Below are 16727 nucleotides of genomic sequence, written 5' to 3' on the forward strand. Positions count from 1 at the left end.
TGATAAGACATTTCCAAAAACACCAAACTTACTTTTGAAATGTTATGTTATTCAGAGGCTTTCCATTTATTTCTATAATTCTATCATGAACTTCTATTCTACCATCTCGTGCTATTCTTCCACCTGGTTCCACCCCTTCCACAAGTAGACCTTGATCATGACCTCTGCCATCTGTGCTGGGAATCACATGAATCCCAAGTGGACCTCGGTCATTAATAAGCACCACCAGTAAGCTGGAAATTACATATGATAGGTAATTATTGTGTAGTATAATCTCGCTCCACAATTTCTAAATTTGCTATAGTACAATACAGGATGCACCATAAAAAAAGTAGAGGGAATTTCAAAAGTGACTGTATATCAGAAATGCTACTACTCATAAACAAATGCAAAATCACCTATCTTTCTTCCTGTGTTTGTAACAGTCATTTCCAGTAAAGTGCTTCAAAAACTCAGAAAAGTGCATTAAAGGAACTAAAAAGGAGTGCACATAATGAATTTTAGTATATGCCCCTTAGTTACTAGTTAACTGGCCCAAAAACAAGGAAATTATAAATGGAAGAAAGGAAAAAGACATAAGGAAAAATACATATGCCTTCCAGCTTAAAAACCAAAAATAAAAATATTCTTGAGTGCTCTGACAAGTTTTTTCAAAATACAAAATTGAAGAATTACCACAAAGAACAAATCTTAAACGCATTACGAGCATTTAAGTCTTAAAAAATAGACCAGCTGGCCTTCGGCTAACAACGATGAGTTACTGAGGAAAGTAAGGGTTTATCCTTACATAGTCCCATGAAATTGGTTGTGCAAACAGTTATCTATTTAATATCTTTGTTCCAAAATTTTTCAATCATTTGTGTTTCCAAAAATTTTTAAATCACTTGTGCTTCCTGTTTTCCCCTAACTTTTGCTCATGTCTGTTTTCATTCCTCCTTTGCTTAAGAAAAACCCTTTCTTTCTTCTTCACTTAGCTTGTTACAAGATATTATGCAGATTTCCCCAGCATATGTTTTCTGTATTGCTGTGGGATCTTCAGCACCAAGTAATCTGAAGATGATCAGCAATGCAAGTGCTTGGAAAGGAATATGTAAATATTACCCTGTAAAAGGCATATTACATATCTTGTGGCCTTCATCAATCATAACAAATAGCTTTGCCTTCTACCTAATTACAATATTTTGCTTAATGTGTAATGAAACAAATCAAGGCGTAAGGTCAACATTTTTAAGTATCAAAAGTTTTCATTAACAAAATCTCAGCATAAAATTAAGTTCCACAAATCATCAAACATCATCATTGCAGAGTAATCATCAAAAATTCTAGATTTGAAATTAGTTGTAAGTGCTTCTCAAAATGGTACCAATGGCTGTTACAACTACTCATCAATACCAACCTTTGCACAATCATTCACTAAAATCCCTAATGCAAGTTGAAAACTACAGATCAAAAATGTATGGCAAAGTATCCTTAGAAATCTGATCTGTTTTAAATCTTCAAATGTGTGTTAAGGCTGAAATACATAGTTCAAGAAATCTTTCATACTTCTATAATGTTTCTTGCTTTAGTGAAGTAGCATCAGGAGCAGATGAAGCAATGGCCTCATTTGTTTACAACCACCTTCTAGCTGTCATACATAAGGTACTGAAACCAGAGCCCACTTATCAACAGCCAGGCCTCAGACACAAATTCTGTGGTTTCCCTTGACCAGTTCATTTGCCCAAATTTAGCAAACTGATTGTACACTGTACCTGTATACCACATCACTCTAATTTGTTTCAACTCATGATCGCCTCACCCTCCTAAATGTTCTAATACTGGCACCTCCAAAGCTTTCTCACTCCATCCTTCCACCTTCTCACTTTTCCCCATCTTCCCTTCAACTTCTGCCATAGAGATCCTCTTTATCTGTCTATTTTCACTCATCCTCTCCTGCAAACAATATCAGCACACCCTGGTTAGCTTTCTCAATCAGACTATGCTTACTACCATGCATCACCCGTATACTTGCCTCACACTTATACTGTCATTCCTTTCATGATCAGCCCTCCTCATACCACATATTGTCCAAGGGGTCCTTAGGTTATATAATAATAATAATGAAATTAATAATAATAATAATAACAATAATAATAATAATGATAATTATATCCATCTTTGCCATAACAGACAATGACCTCAAACTCCTCACTGCCTTTTTACCCTGTGACTCACTTCAGCTCCTAAGGTTACATCTACTGCCATGTCCATTCCCATGTACTTAAAGCACTACACTTCCTTCCAAGTTTTTGCCTTTCAAATTCTCACACAACGTATCCTGTCTCAAAACCCTGCAACATCCCATTTCCTTAGTTTTGTTCATATAATCTATCAACTTCCCCTTTTTTCACATGCTCCCAAACTCTCACTAGCTTCTGCAATTTCTCTCTTGAGTTTGCCCCCAGACTCATGTTATCTGCAAGCTGTACCTGACTCATCTTCCAGGTCCCCCAACCCCTTGCAAAATAATGCATTCTGCAGACCCATCACTCTCTCAAAGACCCTTGCATTCACCTACCTAATCACTCAACTCATGAACAAATCGAAAAGCCATAGTTTTTGAATCACTGCAGATCCATTTAATCTTTTTTTTTTGCATGTGTAATTTTTGCACAATTATCACTCTTGGGCACAGGCATTTTTGAAAAACAAACAAATGGAAAAATACAGGAAATACATGAATATGTGATGACCTGAATACAGAACGATTAAAAGATTAAGATAAAAAAAAACACTAAAGCAACAACAGTCCAATAACAGGCAATACAATGTTAGCAAAGGTCCACCCACATGTTATTCATGTCATCATAAGAAGGGTCTCGGGAGTGTAGTGGTGATGAAGCGGACCCTCCAAGTGGCTCTCTCCGCCTACCCTCACTTGTGGCTAGAACTTTGTCTGCTGCATCTGCCCATCGAGCCATAGCAGGGTTATCAGACAGTACCTGTAAAGACATGCTGTTATGTATTGTTTCTGCAGGGCCATACGGAGACCTTTATTTCTGATGTGATATTAGGTAGGAACTGATTCCCCTCCCTGTCTCATCTGAGTACTGTGCTATAATACAAACACCATGGATATGAATGAGGACTGGGAATGAGATGTGGATTTTGGATTTAACAGTTTACTGAGAACTCCTATGGCATAAGGAAGAATAAAATGAAATAAGTTTTCTATTACTTTTATGTCCCTGGAATGACAAGTGATGATGCAGCTCTTGTTCTTAGCATCTACCTGATGATTACGATGGTTTATCTCAATCCAAGAGAATAGAGCTGGAAAGTGTATATGGTAGTATGGAGGAATAGATGTTTTTAAGTAGATATGACAGAATAGAGGGAAGCGAAAGTGGCTAGTTGCTCAACAAAGTGGTTTCACTTTTCATCCGATCGTTGGAAGATTCTGCCTTGGACAGTATCAATCTATCAATTGTTTACAAGGCTGTATACACTGAAAGGTACAGCCACTTCCAAATGCTTCAAATGGTTATAAAACAAATAACTGACTTAACAACATTCATGGTGGTCACAGGAGACATTACCTGAACAGAGCATCTATTATTGTCCCGGGAAAATCGTGTGAAGGCTGTAGAAGTCGAGTGGTGTGAAGATGAAGATGATGATGATGGTGTCTTCTCCTCCCCTGACCCCTCCCCTCTTTCCCCTGGATCTACCACAAACACACTGTCATCCTCGTAAGAACTGTGGCCATCCTGAAAATTGATCAGTGCCAAAGAACTCAGTAATATTTACTGTTCAGCATATTAAATTCAACAAAATGCAATTCATAACATTTTCGTTAATATCAGTCAGGTATTCCAACCAGTATATTAACAAACTAAACTATATCTTTTTCTCATTGTATGTATTAGATATAACCCTTGATAATGTTTCTTTTTTTTTGTGGGGAAAACAGAATGTATCTGTTTTAAAATGACTACCAAACCAAACTAAAAGATTTCTCAGCTGTCTTTATGACTATTTACTGATATAACCAACAACAAAGTAGATGGACAAGAATGGTTACTCAAAGGCGGAGAACCTGCTACATGTTTAATACTGCTTTTTATGCATAAAACAGAAATGTGACATGAATGAATTCGATCAATGTGCTATGCAGGGGGAAAATGTGCTGTCAAGCAGTTGAACTAGGGCATATAAAGCAGTCAAGATAAACCAAGGAGAGTAGCTGTGGGGCTTAGTTGTGGATATCAGACTCTGATTTTGGTGCATTATACAATACACCAAATGGTCCTTTTTTATATAATTGTTCACCATTTCCTGCAGGGTAAGGTAAGCCAGGAACAGATGAAATATGGCCTCATTTGCTAATATTCACTTTCTAGCTGTCAAGAATTATGCACCAAAACCACAGCCCCCTATCCACGGCCAAGCTCCAAATTACGAGCCTTTCAATCATTTCCACTGATTACTTCATATGCCTCTGTTCAGCCCACACATAGCAAGTTGCCCCTAGCATACCACATCACTCTAACTCAATCTCATGCATGCCTCACATCATTGTGCAATGGTAGGCCTTTAGCCTTAAAAGCATCTTTCATTCCAAACTTCATCTCCTCCTCTATTTCCCCCTTCTTGTTCTTTCCTTTCAGCTAGAAGGTTCTCAATTAGAATGTACTCCTTTCATCCATTAACAGCATGATAGTTTTGCTTGATGTGTAACCACTTGCAGAGATTCTGGTAATAACACTCCAGCACACAGATACTCAGCTAAAGCTACACTCTCCAGAGAAGTACAAAGTACCACTTCTTATCTGCATTCTTAAATACCTTTCTTTCCTGTCTCAAACACTGATTTAATATCACATGACATGTCCAGGATGAAACCTCAACACTAAAGATAACAACACAATCCACTGTTGCCCTGTATTTACCCTTAACAGATACACTCACATCACAACACTTCTTGATCTGTGGTCTCGCCAGGTGAAAATGCCAGCTTTCAGAGTGCTGTGGGAGCCCCAAGAAAAGTACATTTTCATGCCAATAAGAATTAAACCCTATACGTAATTCTTGTCTGTACATTATCATAATATCGACTTCATAATCAATAAGATATCTAAAAAAAAATAATATGATAAAGCTCAGTATATTTCTTTTGAATATCACTCACAACATTCTTCATAGGTGTGGAACTGGGCGGAGTGTTTTGGTCTTCTATGATTGGTGCTGCTGACCATCTCTTGGTTGGGTCAGGTGGGATGCTGGCAGGTGGGATAGGTGACAAGCGATTGAGGGCAGGTTCACTCCCTCGTCGCACATGAAGCGGAGGTGGGGTGGCACTTAACTCCTCACCCGTGATCTCAATGTCGTTTCGAGTAAATGGGGAGAATTTGTGCTCAATATCCTGCAAATAATGGATTCCATGTAGGTACTGAATACAGGGAACAGTTACTCAAAATAAAATCAATTCAGAGTTTACTTTTATCTATCATTAGAATATTACACCATCATAAACTTGTTATTCTGTTCTCTCTTGAACTCAAATCTACAACTAGATATTGTTAATACTGAATTCGTAACACATGTACTGTTATGTAAACCTATTCAAAAATGTCAATATTCAAATGATGAAAGCTTCTGGGGTCTTTTTTTTATGCTGAAGGCTTCAGTCATGGACAAGGGTCCACACTGAGAAATGGCCTTAAATGAAATATAAAGAAGAATAACAAATGGGAGAAAAGTATATGAAGAATTTTGGAACAAGTGGAAAACCTGCCTTCTAAAATAGGCCAGGACATAGCTGTACGGAAAAACATGAGAAGGCAGAGTTATAAAGCTTCCAAGTGTAAGAAACATCAAAATAGCCATCTAATAAGTTAATACAGCCACACAATAATCATCTGATGCAGTAGTCTCCTGAGTAAAATGTGGTCTAGTTAATAGTGGGGGCACACTAGCAGCCAGTTCTTGGGAGCAAAAACCAAAGTAATACTAATCAAAGAGGGAAAGTGAACCAGCACTGTGGCATAGAGCAAGTGGGTCAAGTTATGAGGTTGGCCTGGAGGAGGAGATACGGTGGATGGCTTTAGACTCATTCTGTCTAATAAGTATGTAGACCTAAAACCAACCTAAAATGAGAGCAGTACTCCGTACCACAATGGATCAAACTTTTGTATAAAAGGAGCAACTGTTCATAACAAATGAAAATCTGGCATCTCCCAGTTTCTTAGAAGCAGAGGCAGCTGTTTGTGTAATGTAAGGTTACCAAGACAAACCAGGTTAGATGTCACAGTGATACCAAATATGTTCACTTAGTCATGGAATTACACATTCATCATAAGAGATGGGAAAATTGGAAGGTTGAGAGAGAGAGAGAGAGAGAGAGAGAGAGAGAGAGAGAGAGAGAGAGAGAGAGAGAGAGAGAGAGAATGGGAAAAAATTGGGTTTCAGAGGCATTAATCAGGTTCCATCTACCTCAATGAGGTATCCTATGGGATTTGCAGAACTGGGGTTGCCATCCCCAAACCTATTAGCACATAAAGTTTGGTATTTCACATATTTATCAAATATGACTTTCCCTATACTCTAAAGCAAATTGATCCAAGCAGGATCTTCCCATGGACTTTGGTTTCCAACCATCTTCAGACCTTTAAGTTTCCTAGACAAGTGGCAACAACAAATGAGCGAAGATTTCTACATACTGAATGGTTATCAAATTACACTAAGCATTTCCTACTTTCCACCACCAGGAAATATGAAGGTTTAAAACGACTAATGGTTTCCAAAAGGAATACACATGAAGAAGCCAGTAAAGGAATGTACGAAGACATAATGAATATGGAAGATGGGAAAAAGTAAAGAAATGAGAAAACAAGAATTTATGAATGACAAAGGAAACTCTAAGAATGATCTATAGACTACTAAGTGGGGCTGCAGTATAACTGAAGCCAAAGAAACAACCCATCAATGAAAAAAAGGGCACTCCCCTTACTTTTCTTACTGTGATACTTTTTCATTTGAGCCCATTCTCATAAACTGATACACAAATCATTTCTATAACAGACAGACCTTCAAAACATTACAATGGCTCATTAATATCTCTAAGGTATGAAATATATTAGCTTTTACAATAGGTTTCATCTCTTTATTCAAAGGTATGTTTAACAAATCTCTCCTAATCATTTGTTATTACATATTACATCTGCTGTATAAGTGAAATAAGTATACTGGTATATAAACAGAAAGCAAGCATCTTGGTTAGTTAAGGCTCATATTCAATAAAGCATTATATCCTTTCTTGGCTTCTAGCACCACAGCAAAAAATCTCTAGCATTACAACTTTTAAAGTACTGTGTTGTATATGAAACCTCATAGAAATCAATCTCTTGCTCATTCTAATAATAAACCAAAGAAAAAAAACATACAACGTAAAACACCTCACAATAGCACGTGAGTTTGACAAAGCAACTTTCTAGCAATTTTACAATACAGCTCAAACATCCAAACACTTCAGTTCTTCACTCACTCTTCAAGTTTAACAAAATTGCTCTAAGCAATTCATTATGATAGCTTTCTGCTGTGTAGACTTTTCTACTCAAATGTAGCATCATGATGAAAAAGACACTGATAAATAAACTCACAACAAGCAACCTAATCAGCTATAGCTCATAATCAGTAAAAAACTAAGATCCTTGGAGCATGCACTTCCTTGACTTATACCATCAAAATATAAACCACTGCCTGTAGCATTATATCTAACAAAATACTGCAAATGTAACCTCAGTCAATACTCGTATCACTCATCCCTAATATTATACCTATATAAAACATACATAAATTGACCAAAAGCACCTACTTTCAGGACTCAAGCATTATGATTAATAAAGCATCATCTTGCTCAAGCAACTTCGTGGCAAATCTTAAAGTAAAACTCATACATGCACACACACCTTATACAAATATGGTACCTGGAAGATATCTGGGGAAGGGTTTTCAGAGTCAGATGAAGCTGAAGTCCCATCCCCTCCCTGATGATGGTGTGACTGCTCTTCATATAACGCAATGATCTGTTCCCTGTCATCAGCCACATCATTCAAGCGATCATCTGGATCTAGAATCCCTCCATCCAGTTGTTTTAAGTTGTGAACGGTTACCCAGGAGTCAGACGGCTAGAAGAGAACAGAGAGAAATTAGACCATCAAATATTACAAAGTTCTTGTACAGACTAATGTTGCCCCCACCCTTACAAAAGAAAAATTAATCATTATGAATAGCAAGAACAGCTGAAAAAGCTAAGGGTATATCCTTGAGAGCCAGTTCCTGTTGCTATCTTGCTACAGCAGCAATATGGTACACATAAAATAAATACATACATGCATAGGTATTCATATAAAAACAACTATTAGTTAAATTGTACAACTCAACAACCTCTCCTATGGAACTTCTACAGCTTCAAGGGTGGGTTCCATGCAGAAGCAAAGTACCAATGGACTTCTTCAGAGCTAAAAAGTCCCTGACGAGACTGTATTCCAATGATGAAGATACTGTAGAGCATCACCGAAGGTGACTTATTACCAGTTGTGTAACCACTTGCGAGCAGCACAGAGTACTGGTGTTAACGGTAAGAGGTGAGACATCACATCTGGAAAGGCTGCATCACTGTCAAAGGACAGTAAGGAATCATATACTTACAGATCTTCTTGCTCCAAAGGAATCCATCCTTTTCCAGCCGCAGTGTGGAGTACTGCCTTAAAGCTCCATGAACTCCACAAAAGGGGTCATGGGGTTGTATAATAACAACTATATCAACAATATTGAAACTATCTGTACACAACAATATATACTATAAAAAATATGAATGTTTTCAGAGGTAAAATCTAAATTGGTTGAAAAAATGAAGAGGTGATAAACAACATTGTATATGACTGTATATCTTTTTACATTGAATTATCACATACTAACTTGACTCCATCATCACATCTGATGACACTGATAGGACTGAGGGCTTCCATTAATAAATTCAAACACAAATATAAAAAAATTCAGCTTTTACAACCCTCATGTAAGCAGCTTCCTAAACCTACCATTCCCCATCAGTCCAGTCATTTGAGTGATGATATAGTTTATCAAAGACAAACCATGGAAAATATCATCCCAAAACAGGAATCCTAAGGTTGTTATTATAGCAATTCATTGCATACAACAAAATGAAATGACCCACTAAAATGGTCAACTGAACACTTACATTCAACCAATGTATTATAGCTGAACGGAGGACTACAAAAACTATTATCATGAAGCTATGAATTGTTTCCTCATTATATTATCCTCACACTCATACGACTGAGGGCAAACACCCAAAACCCCAAAATGGCATTTGTTAATATCTACACACAACCAAAGAGACATTCATCACTATTCACTTCAGGCTAATGAAAACCATTTTAACATTCATGTTAAATAAAGAAAATGAGAGAGAGACAGTAAACAATGATGAATGCTCACATCAGCCAGCACCTAAGTGTTGGAAAATATGGCCAGTATATTCATATGACTACAACCATCAGAGTTCTTGTGTGTCTGGTACTGCTAAAAACCTCACACAAAAATAAAGGTTCTATATCTGGAATTCATGAGTTTTTCTTTCAAAATTTTCCTAAGAAAAAAAGTAAAGGTAGCTCTCTTGTTTAACTATACTGTACAATAAAATGTTATCAACTGCTGCCATGCTCATGGAACAGTTCTCAATCTTTTTGAGTCACTGTTTTTAATAATTTGCCTCAAATTCTCTCTGAAGTTTCAGAACTCCTTGTATTCTTTTTATATTTTGTTGGGTTTAACATTAATCTCCATCTTTCTTGTTGAGCACTCTGATACCTCTATGAGGTATTCCATGGAATTCTTTACACTTAATCACTGAATTATTTCTATACTCTGAGGTCTTTAGTCCTATTATGTTTTCTTCACTTTAAATCCTTCAGTTTCTTGCACGTATAAACACTATTTACAGTTCTTCTTTCTAAACCTTACAAAGTTCCCTTTCCTTCAATCTTTCATGACAGTCCCAGCACTCCATTTAGTTTTGCCAGTACATGTAGCATTTCTGTATCCCTTCTATTTTATTGATTTCTACTGCTTCTTTCGTGATCATTCAACACATCAGTACTAAATATTTATTCAAATACAATACACCATTGAATAATCAGCTTTAATTATCCTGATGTGAGGCCTACCATTACCATTCCAATAAGGACCCTACCAACAAAGTAATCTACAAACGTCTGTGTTTCATTTATATAACAATGTAATCTAAAAATATCAGTGTTTCACTTACGTAACAATGCAATTACAGATGTCAAGTGTTTCATTCACGTAACAGTATAATCTACAAATGTCAATGTTTCATTTACATAATAGTATAATCTATAAATGTCTGTATTTCATTTAGGTAACAATGTAAACTACAAATGTCAGTTTCATTTACGTAACAATGTAATCTACAAATGTCAGTTTCATTTACGTAACAATGTAATCTAAAATATCAGTTTCATTTATGTAACAATGAAATTACAGACATGTTTCATTTACGTAACAGTATTATCTACAAATGTCAATGTTTCATTTACGTAATAGTGTAATCTATAAGCGAGTTTTATTTCTGTAACAATGAATTCTACAAATGTCTGTGTTTCATTTACGTAACAATGTAATGTGCAAATGTCAAGAATTTCACTTACGTAACAATGTAATGTACAAATATCAGTGTTTCATTAACGTACTTGTTATTCTGCAACGTAATTGGTAAAGGTAGTTCATGTACTATTATACCAACTGTTTATCTTTATTTTTACTTTATCATTGGATTTATCAACTTTTCCTCGAGATGAGAAGGTTTTGCAAATGTGATCATACGGGTTCAGAGAAGCTAAAGATCAATTTCAATTGCCCTAAGCCCACAGGGGTCGCGGGCGAGTTCATACCCGTTGCCACTTGGGCTAGGCAGACTGCTGGTAAAACCAGTTAAACCAATCAACCTTGCCTAGCCCCTAAACGGGAGGCTCCCTCCCTCCCATGACCCTACCCCATCTCAACTTAACCAGAGTTAGCACGAGGAAAAATGCATATGTCAGTACAATGTCGTTTGAGAAGGTGCTGACTATTCAGTAAAATATCGTGTGTTTAACTGCGATATTTCTGGGTTTATATATTCTTTTTTATATTACTGTCTCCTCCCCCTGGAGTCTTGTGTCACCGTTATAATGTTTTGTTAATTTTTTTTCTTCACTGAATTCCATTAAGTTCTATACCCACTTAAACATTAAAATGTTGTATTTTCTGTTTTCTAATCTTATTATCTTCCTTTGACGTAATCTGCTAAACAATTACTTTCTTTGAGGTTTTAGTCGATGCATTATTATATAAACAGTTACTGAAGCTAATACTGTTCTTTGTTGTATATCTGATAAAACACCCTCTTTAATAGAAATACTATTGATACTGCTAAACGTCTGTTGATATGTTATTTGCAGCAGGAATTATGCTAAGGTATATCAGAATGGTGACAGTAGTTCATAAAATACGAATGATCATATTTGATTATGGTAACTAGGGGCAGTAACGCAGCAATAAGTATAAAACAGGATGACCTGTAACAGCTTAAGCAATACCATAATATACATGTGGACTATAACATTGACCGAATGAGGCCTGGAAACACGCAGGGTACAAGAAGGTGAGGAGAGCAGGAGAATGAGGGCGTGTGCATGAGGGGGGTCAACGTTCTTGTTGCATGATGCTCCGTTGCCACATCCTCTACACTACTAACCTCTTGCTCTCCTCTTCTCCTGCTACTTACGTTACCTTCGGCATTATTAGCACCCCCTCTCACTCATCAAGTGTGGCTACAACATGGCACATCCCTCTTCCACCATATGGGCGCACCAACTTCAAATCCGCCGCCACAATCACCGTTTTTCCGTCGCATTTTCCAGTTCTCAACAGCATAGACGTAACAGTGGCCTCTTGAGACGAGATCACTCCAGTCGTCAATGTTCCAAGGACGTCTGAACACAAGGGGCAGCAGAACCAGGTCAGGTATTCCGCTAGGGCAAGGAGGGCAGGAGGATGTGTGTGTGTGCGGAGCTCAGGACAACCCAAAACGCCTCCAGGCAACGCCACTCTTCAGCCCACCTCTCCTTCACACGTCACAAACTATTTCCTGCATGTCATGCCCCCGGGGACGAGCACTTTGCAACATCCGCGAAAGGGGTCCCCTCCCCATACCTAAACCACTGCTCGTTCAAAGAACCAAATTTGCAACGCTTATCACGGTTAAGAACCATGTCCAATAATGATCAAAAATATGTGATCCTGAGGGAGCCACCGTGACCACAGTTGTCATGCACCACTAACACTAACACTCGCTCGTGGCCCAAAGCCAGCCACCAGGTACACATGAACCAATGGCTTAACGAAGACTGTGTGGCGACACTTGCGGTAAGGGCGGACAGCCACATAGGTGGGACATGGGCGAGTCTTGGTGGGTGTCGCCCTCACTATAGCACATACCAGACACTCCCCACGCCTTCACTGGTGCCAGGGCTCGCCTCACTACGACACTTAAGTCACAGAGGAAGAAGAAAATATGGCCATACCGGGCCCAGCAGCAACATGGACATCCCCTCGTGGCGGTGGCTGATGGCAGACTGTCATGCGCGTGTGTGAGGTTCCGCACCTGGTTCCCGCCCGACCCCACCACCAGTTTCCTCCACAGATGGGAGGCTCCTCACAACTGGCCGATACACTACCTCATTGACCACTTTTCCCATCCGTGCACCCATGTTTCCTCAGACCATGCAGGCTAGGTGGCGTAGGTGTAGCGGCCGGCGGTAAGCGTCACAGGGACATCTTGCACCATCTGGGCTGCTGCCAACCAACAGGCCCATGTGAGGACGGGTGGTGGTGGTGGTGTGGGGGAGGGAGTGAGGGAGGGAGGGAGAGGGTCGGGGGCAGTCTGCTGCTTACAAAGGTTACAGCACCATCAGCAAGGTCAAGGTGGTCACCCCAAATGAGGTTGCTGTTGATTGAAAAGTAAGGTGTTACTCTACTTCAATAGGTCGTGGGATGACCCCGTTTCCATCAGGTGTTGGGTTGAAGGCGCCTACAACAATGGGTTGAAGCAAGTCTGATGACAGCGAATATCTTCATAAAACTAATCCACGAGTGGCAATAAAAAAAATAGTTACTTAGTGAATCTTTAAAATCTTAAACCTACCTGCTTTTACAATCTCCTGCTCCCCCTCCCCTTCCCCCAATCTCCCCGCAACATTGGCCTGTGTGCCCTGTACCCCTGCCTGGCAGGAGCAGGGTGGGGAGGAAGGGCTGGATCGCCTGACAACCTACCTGCTGAGTGCTGGCGAGCGTCTTGTGGCGCTTGTGCACGTTGTACGTGTGTGTGCGCGAGAAGAGGCGCGACAACTTCTCGGCCACGTTCACCACATCGGAGTAGTGCAGCTTGAGTTCGCCTGGGATGTTGAGCACACTGCGAGCGTTGCCGCTGGTGACGGTGGCGCTGTCGGAGGCGGTGATGGGGTGCGTGGGAGGCGACGCAACACTCCGACTCCGCATGCGCATGATTAGATAAAAAAAAAAAAAAAAACACACGGGAGGGTGACTGCTTTCAACGCCTCACACCCGCGTGTATACGTTGTGGAACAAGACTTAACTCCTGTTAGTCCTCTACGGTGGCATAATCTCTGAAGAGGCGTGTATCACAACACACTATTTTCTGCACTAGTACTGCTAGTATGTATCATCAAACAATGGCACAACTAGCATTAATATTATTCACATTCACTGAGGCGCGTCAACGATACAGTTGAATTGCCTTCAACCCGTCGAGAGCGAAAATGGGGCAAATCACTAGATTTAGAATCACATTCTGTTCATCGAGGTCCTCTTTTTAAGTATTCCGCGATCACTTTACCTGTTTCTACTGGCTCTCATACCCGCCTGCAATAGATTGTTTGTTAATCCACACGCACCAAAACAACACAAATTAGCAAGTTCCAGTATTAATGACAGATATTTGGGCTGGTGTTGCCCACGCGCCGGTCACCTTGTGTGTTTACAACGGCTGCCGTAAGGGGGTTGGGCCAACCAAAGAGGGCGGAGCCTACCAACTGCCCAATCTCACTCACTACTTACTCTTGTGGTACAAGACCTTCTATACGACATGAAGTACGTCATCGGCTCATATATCATACAAAAAGTCATGTGTTCATTGCATTAGGTTCATATTTGCATGATGAAATACGAATGTTTCAAAATAAAAGTTTTCATTTGGAAACTAATTCATGGACAAAGTACAATATTTCCGATTTCTTCAAAGTTAATAATACAGAGGATCAGCAAACATATACAGTCCTTTCACTTCCCCAATGAACACGAAAACTAAAATATTCGTTGGTGTCAATGTGCTGCTTGCTATATTCCCAGGAGCAGCTTCCATTCATTTGGTGTGATGCTGTGTAAAACCACAAGTACAATCAAGAGTTTCAGGAAAAAAAAACACATCGAGGAAATTGTATCCGATACATAACACCATAAAATCTTCAGTTTTTAACCCGTTTTTCCATCGCAATGGAGGGTAAGAGCGAGCGGCAGTAGGCCAAAAGATGGATAGGCTAAGATAGGCCACCATCGCGCTCGCGTAAACACGATTTGATTTTTTTTTTTAATTTGTAAATCGCTACAACCTGGTGGTTATTCGCAGCTTTCCAGTATGAAAAATAATTGAAACTATCAAAATACAATTATATGCTACGTTTCAGGTTTTTGATGTAACTAGCTGCGGTCTAAGGGGTAATTTTATTCTCTTTTGCCCATACGGAACTGACTCAATACCAGCTGTCTTCATCGCTGTACCTAATCCTCCTTCACGTTGATTTCGAGGGATGTTCTCCAACAGTTCTATATCTACAACCAAGCGTCCCTGATCACTATCTAGTCCCATTAATGTATTGAAATCTTCGCTTATTCTTGTATAATAGCCAGGCCCAGTCCAGTGTTACTGTGAAGGAGGAATTAACTTCAAATTTCTCTGAATATGTCGCAATCTCTCTCTCCTAGAGCATCTTTAGTTAAATACCTAAGTACACAAGAAATATACAACCAAGAGTAGTTCTAACAACAGCCTACGCTCTCTGGTGGTTCTTACTTGAAAAAAGCCTGTCGAGTTTCTAGTTTTACCAATGGATTACTTTGATGTGTATTCTAGGTAGCAAGCGTTCCAATACTGTTCATGTATACATATATTATAATCTCTCTCTCTCGTCTGGTGTTACCGGACTCTTCCTGCATGGGGTTGCACCGCAGTGAAAATTAACATTCGGCTAGGCTGCAATCATCGGCAATGGTGGAAAAGTAGTAGTAGTAGTAGTAGTAGTAGTAGTAGTAGTAGTAGTAGTAGTAGTAGTATGGTTGAAGGACTTCTTCCTCACTAACTGGCGCAGCCTTCAAGCTACAGGAGCCCCTTAAAAAGGGGGTCCTGGGGTTGCATGATATCTACAATCTACGCTACAACAATGTATCAATCTACGCTACAATACTGTATCTCTTTAAATGGCCGAGTAATTTCGAGGTTTTTAAAGAAGAGATGCGGGTTGTGAAGGATCTTGGAATATATTCTAGGCTACTGTTTATCTACCTTTCCAAATGACATTCACAAAGTTCTAATTAGGATGAAACAAGTGCTTGAAACACTGTAATCTAATCTTGCTCCCGTTTTTTTTTTTTCTATATGTTTCTAAGTTCAGAGAACCCACCCACCATCCCATCTTCGCTGACTCTATAGGTTTCATACCATCCCATCTTCTGCCACTGACACATCTCTTCCGTGTTCCGGTCCGGACCCACTGGGTAAAAACTTGAGTAAGGCTCCCCTTACGTACGATATCCCTTAACTTCTTCGTTGTGGCAGCCCCGGCTGTCTCGCTAGGTCGGGCTCATTACCTACAGTGACCTATCTTAAGTAACTGAGGAAGTATGGCGCGTCTGGTCTTGGAGCAAACTGTTGGAAGACAATGTCGGTGGCCCCTAACGATTCTGGATACTGGATGGAGAAACAAAAAATCATTTCGTATATCCCGAAGGAAGCAGTCTGCTCCCTCAACACTGGTCTGTACTGCTTCACATGTATATTTCACTCATTTGTCTATACCATAACTGGTGGGTGTGTGTGTGTGTGTGTGTGTGTGTGTGTGTGTGTGTGGTGGAAGGGGAGCGGCTCTCAGACCTGTGTAGACTGCAAAACCCCGCGCGGTGTGTATTGTGACGCCCGGGATGTGTGTGTGTGTGTGTGTGTGTACCTTGAGGGAGTTCGCAGGTTGGAGAAGGACCGCCAATTGTTATCCTTGACGCGCGAAAACAAGGTAAACAATGGGAAACAAGGTAAACAATGGGAAGGTCGTAGCCTAGCCTTCGTCGAGGTATTCACCAGGTAGGCGCCTTTCTTCGAACCACGACACGACGGGACGACCCTACGTATGACGAGGGCCTGGCTCCTGACCTGACCACTTACCCTTCAGGTCACAAAGCCTCGCCGCTGTAACCCTAAGGGTCGTTCCGTCGTGTTCAAGGGCCGTCCGTGTACAATGATCATTTCTTTAAGGTTCAAGGGTCGTTCCACCAGCTGTAGGGCGCGATTAACATAAAAACACCAAAGACAC

At 39.9% G+C, this 16727-nt stretch overlaps 1 protein-coding gene across 21 annotated transcripts in view; it reads right to left on the minus strand.

The window, feature by feature from the left end:
• Positions 1-16727, minus strand: part of LOC139757523 (partitioning defective 3 homolog) — a 257547-nt gene that overhangs the window by 61590 nt on the left and 179230 nt on the right. For 8 of the 21 annotated variants that reach the window (XM_071678053.1, XM_071678060.1, XM_071678049.1 and 5 more), the window contains exons 1-6: positions 13402-14121; positions 7950-8168; positions 5171-5404; positions 3579-3749; positions 2830-2981; positions 33-233 (exon numbers count right to left, since the gene is read on the minus strand). In XM_071678053.1, the coding sequence (XP_071534154.1) occupies positions 33-233; positions 2830-2981; positions 3579-3749; positions 5171-5404; positions 7950-8168; positions 13402-13632 (1208 nt within the window). In that variant the 5' untranslated portion in view covers positions 13633-14121. Of the gene's footprint in view, positions 1-32; positions 234-2829; positions 2982-3578; positions 3750-5170; positions 5405-7949; positions 8169-12653; positions 12780-12806; positions 12855-13401; positions 14125-16727 lie in introns of those variants that run through there. The other 13 variants (XM_071678058.1, XM_071678052.1, XM_071678057.1 and 10 more) reach the window with 9 other exon arrangements.

The sequence above is a fragment of the Panulirus ornatus genome, chromosome 27, assembly GCF_036320965.1.
Source record: "Panulirus ornatus isolate Po-2019 chromosome 27, ASM3632096v1, whole genome shotgun sequence".
In the NCBI taxonomy this organism is placed as follows: domain Eukaryota; kingdom Metazoa; phylum Arthropoda; class Malacostraca; order Decapoda; family Palinuridae; genus Panulirus; species Panulirus ornatus.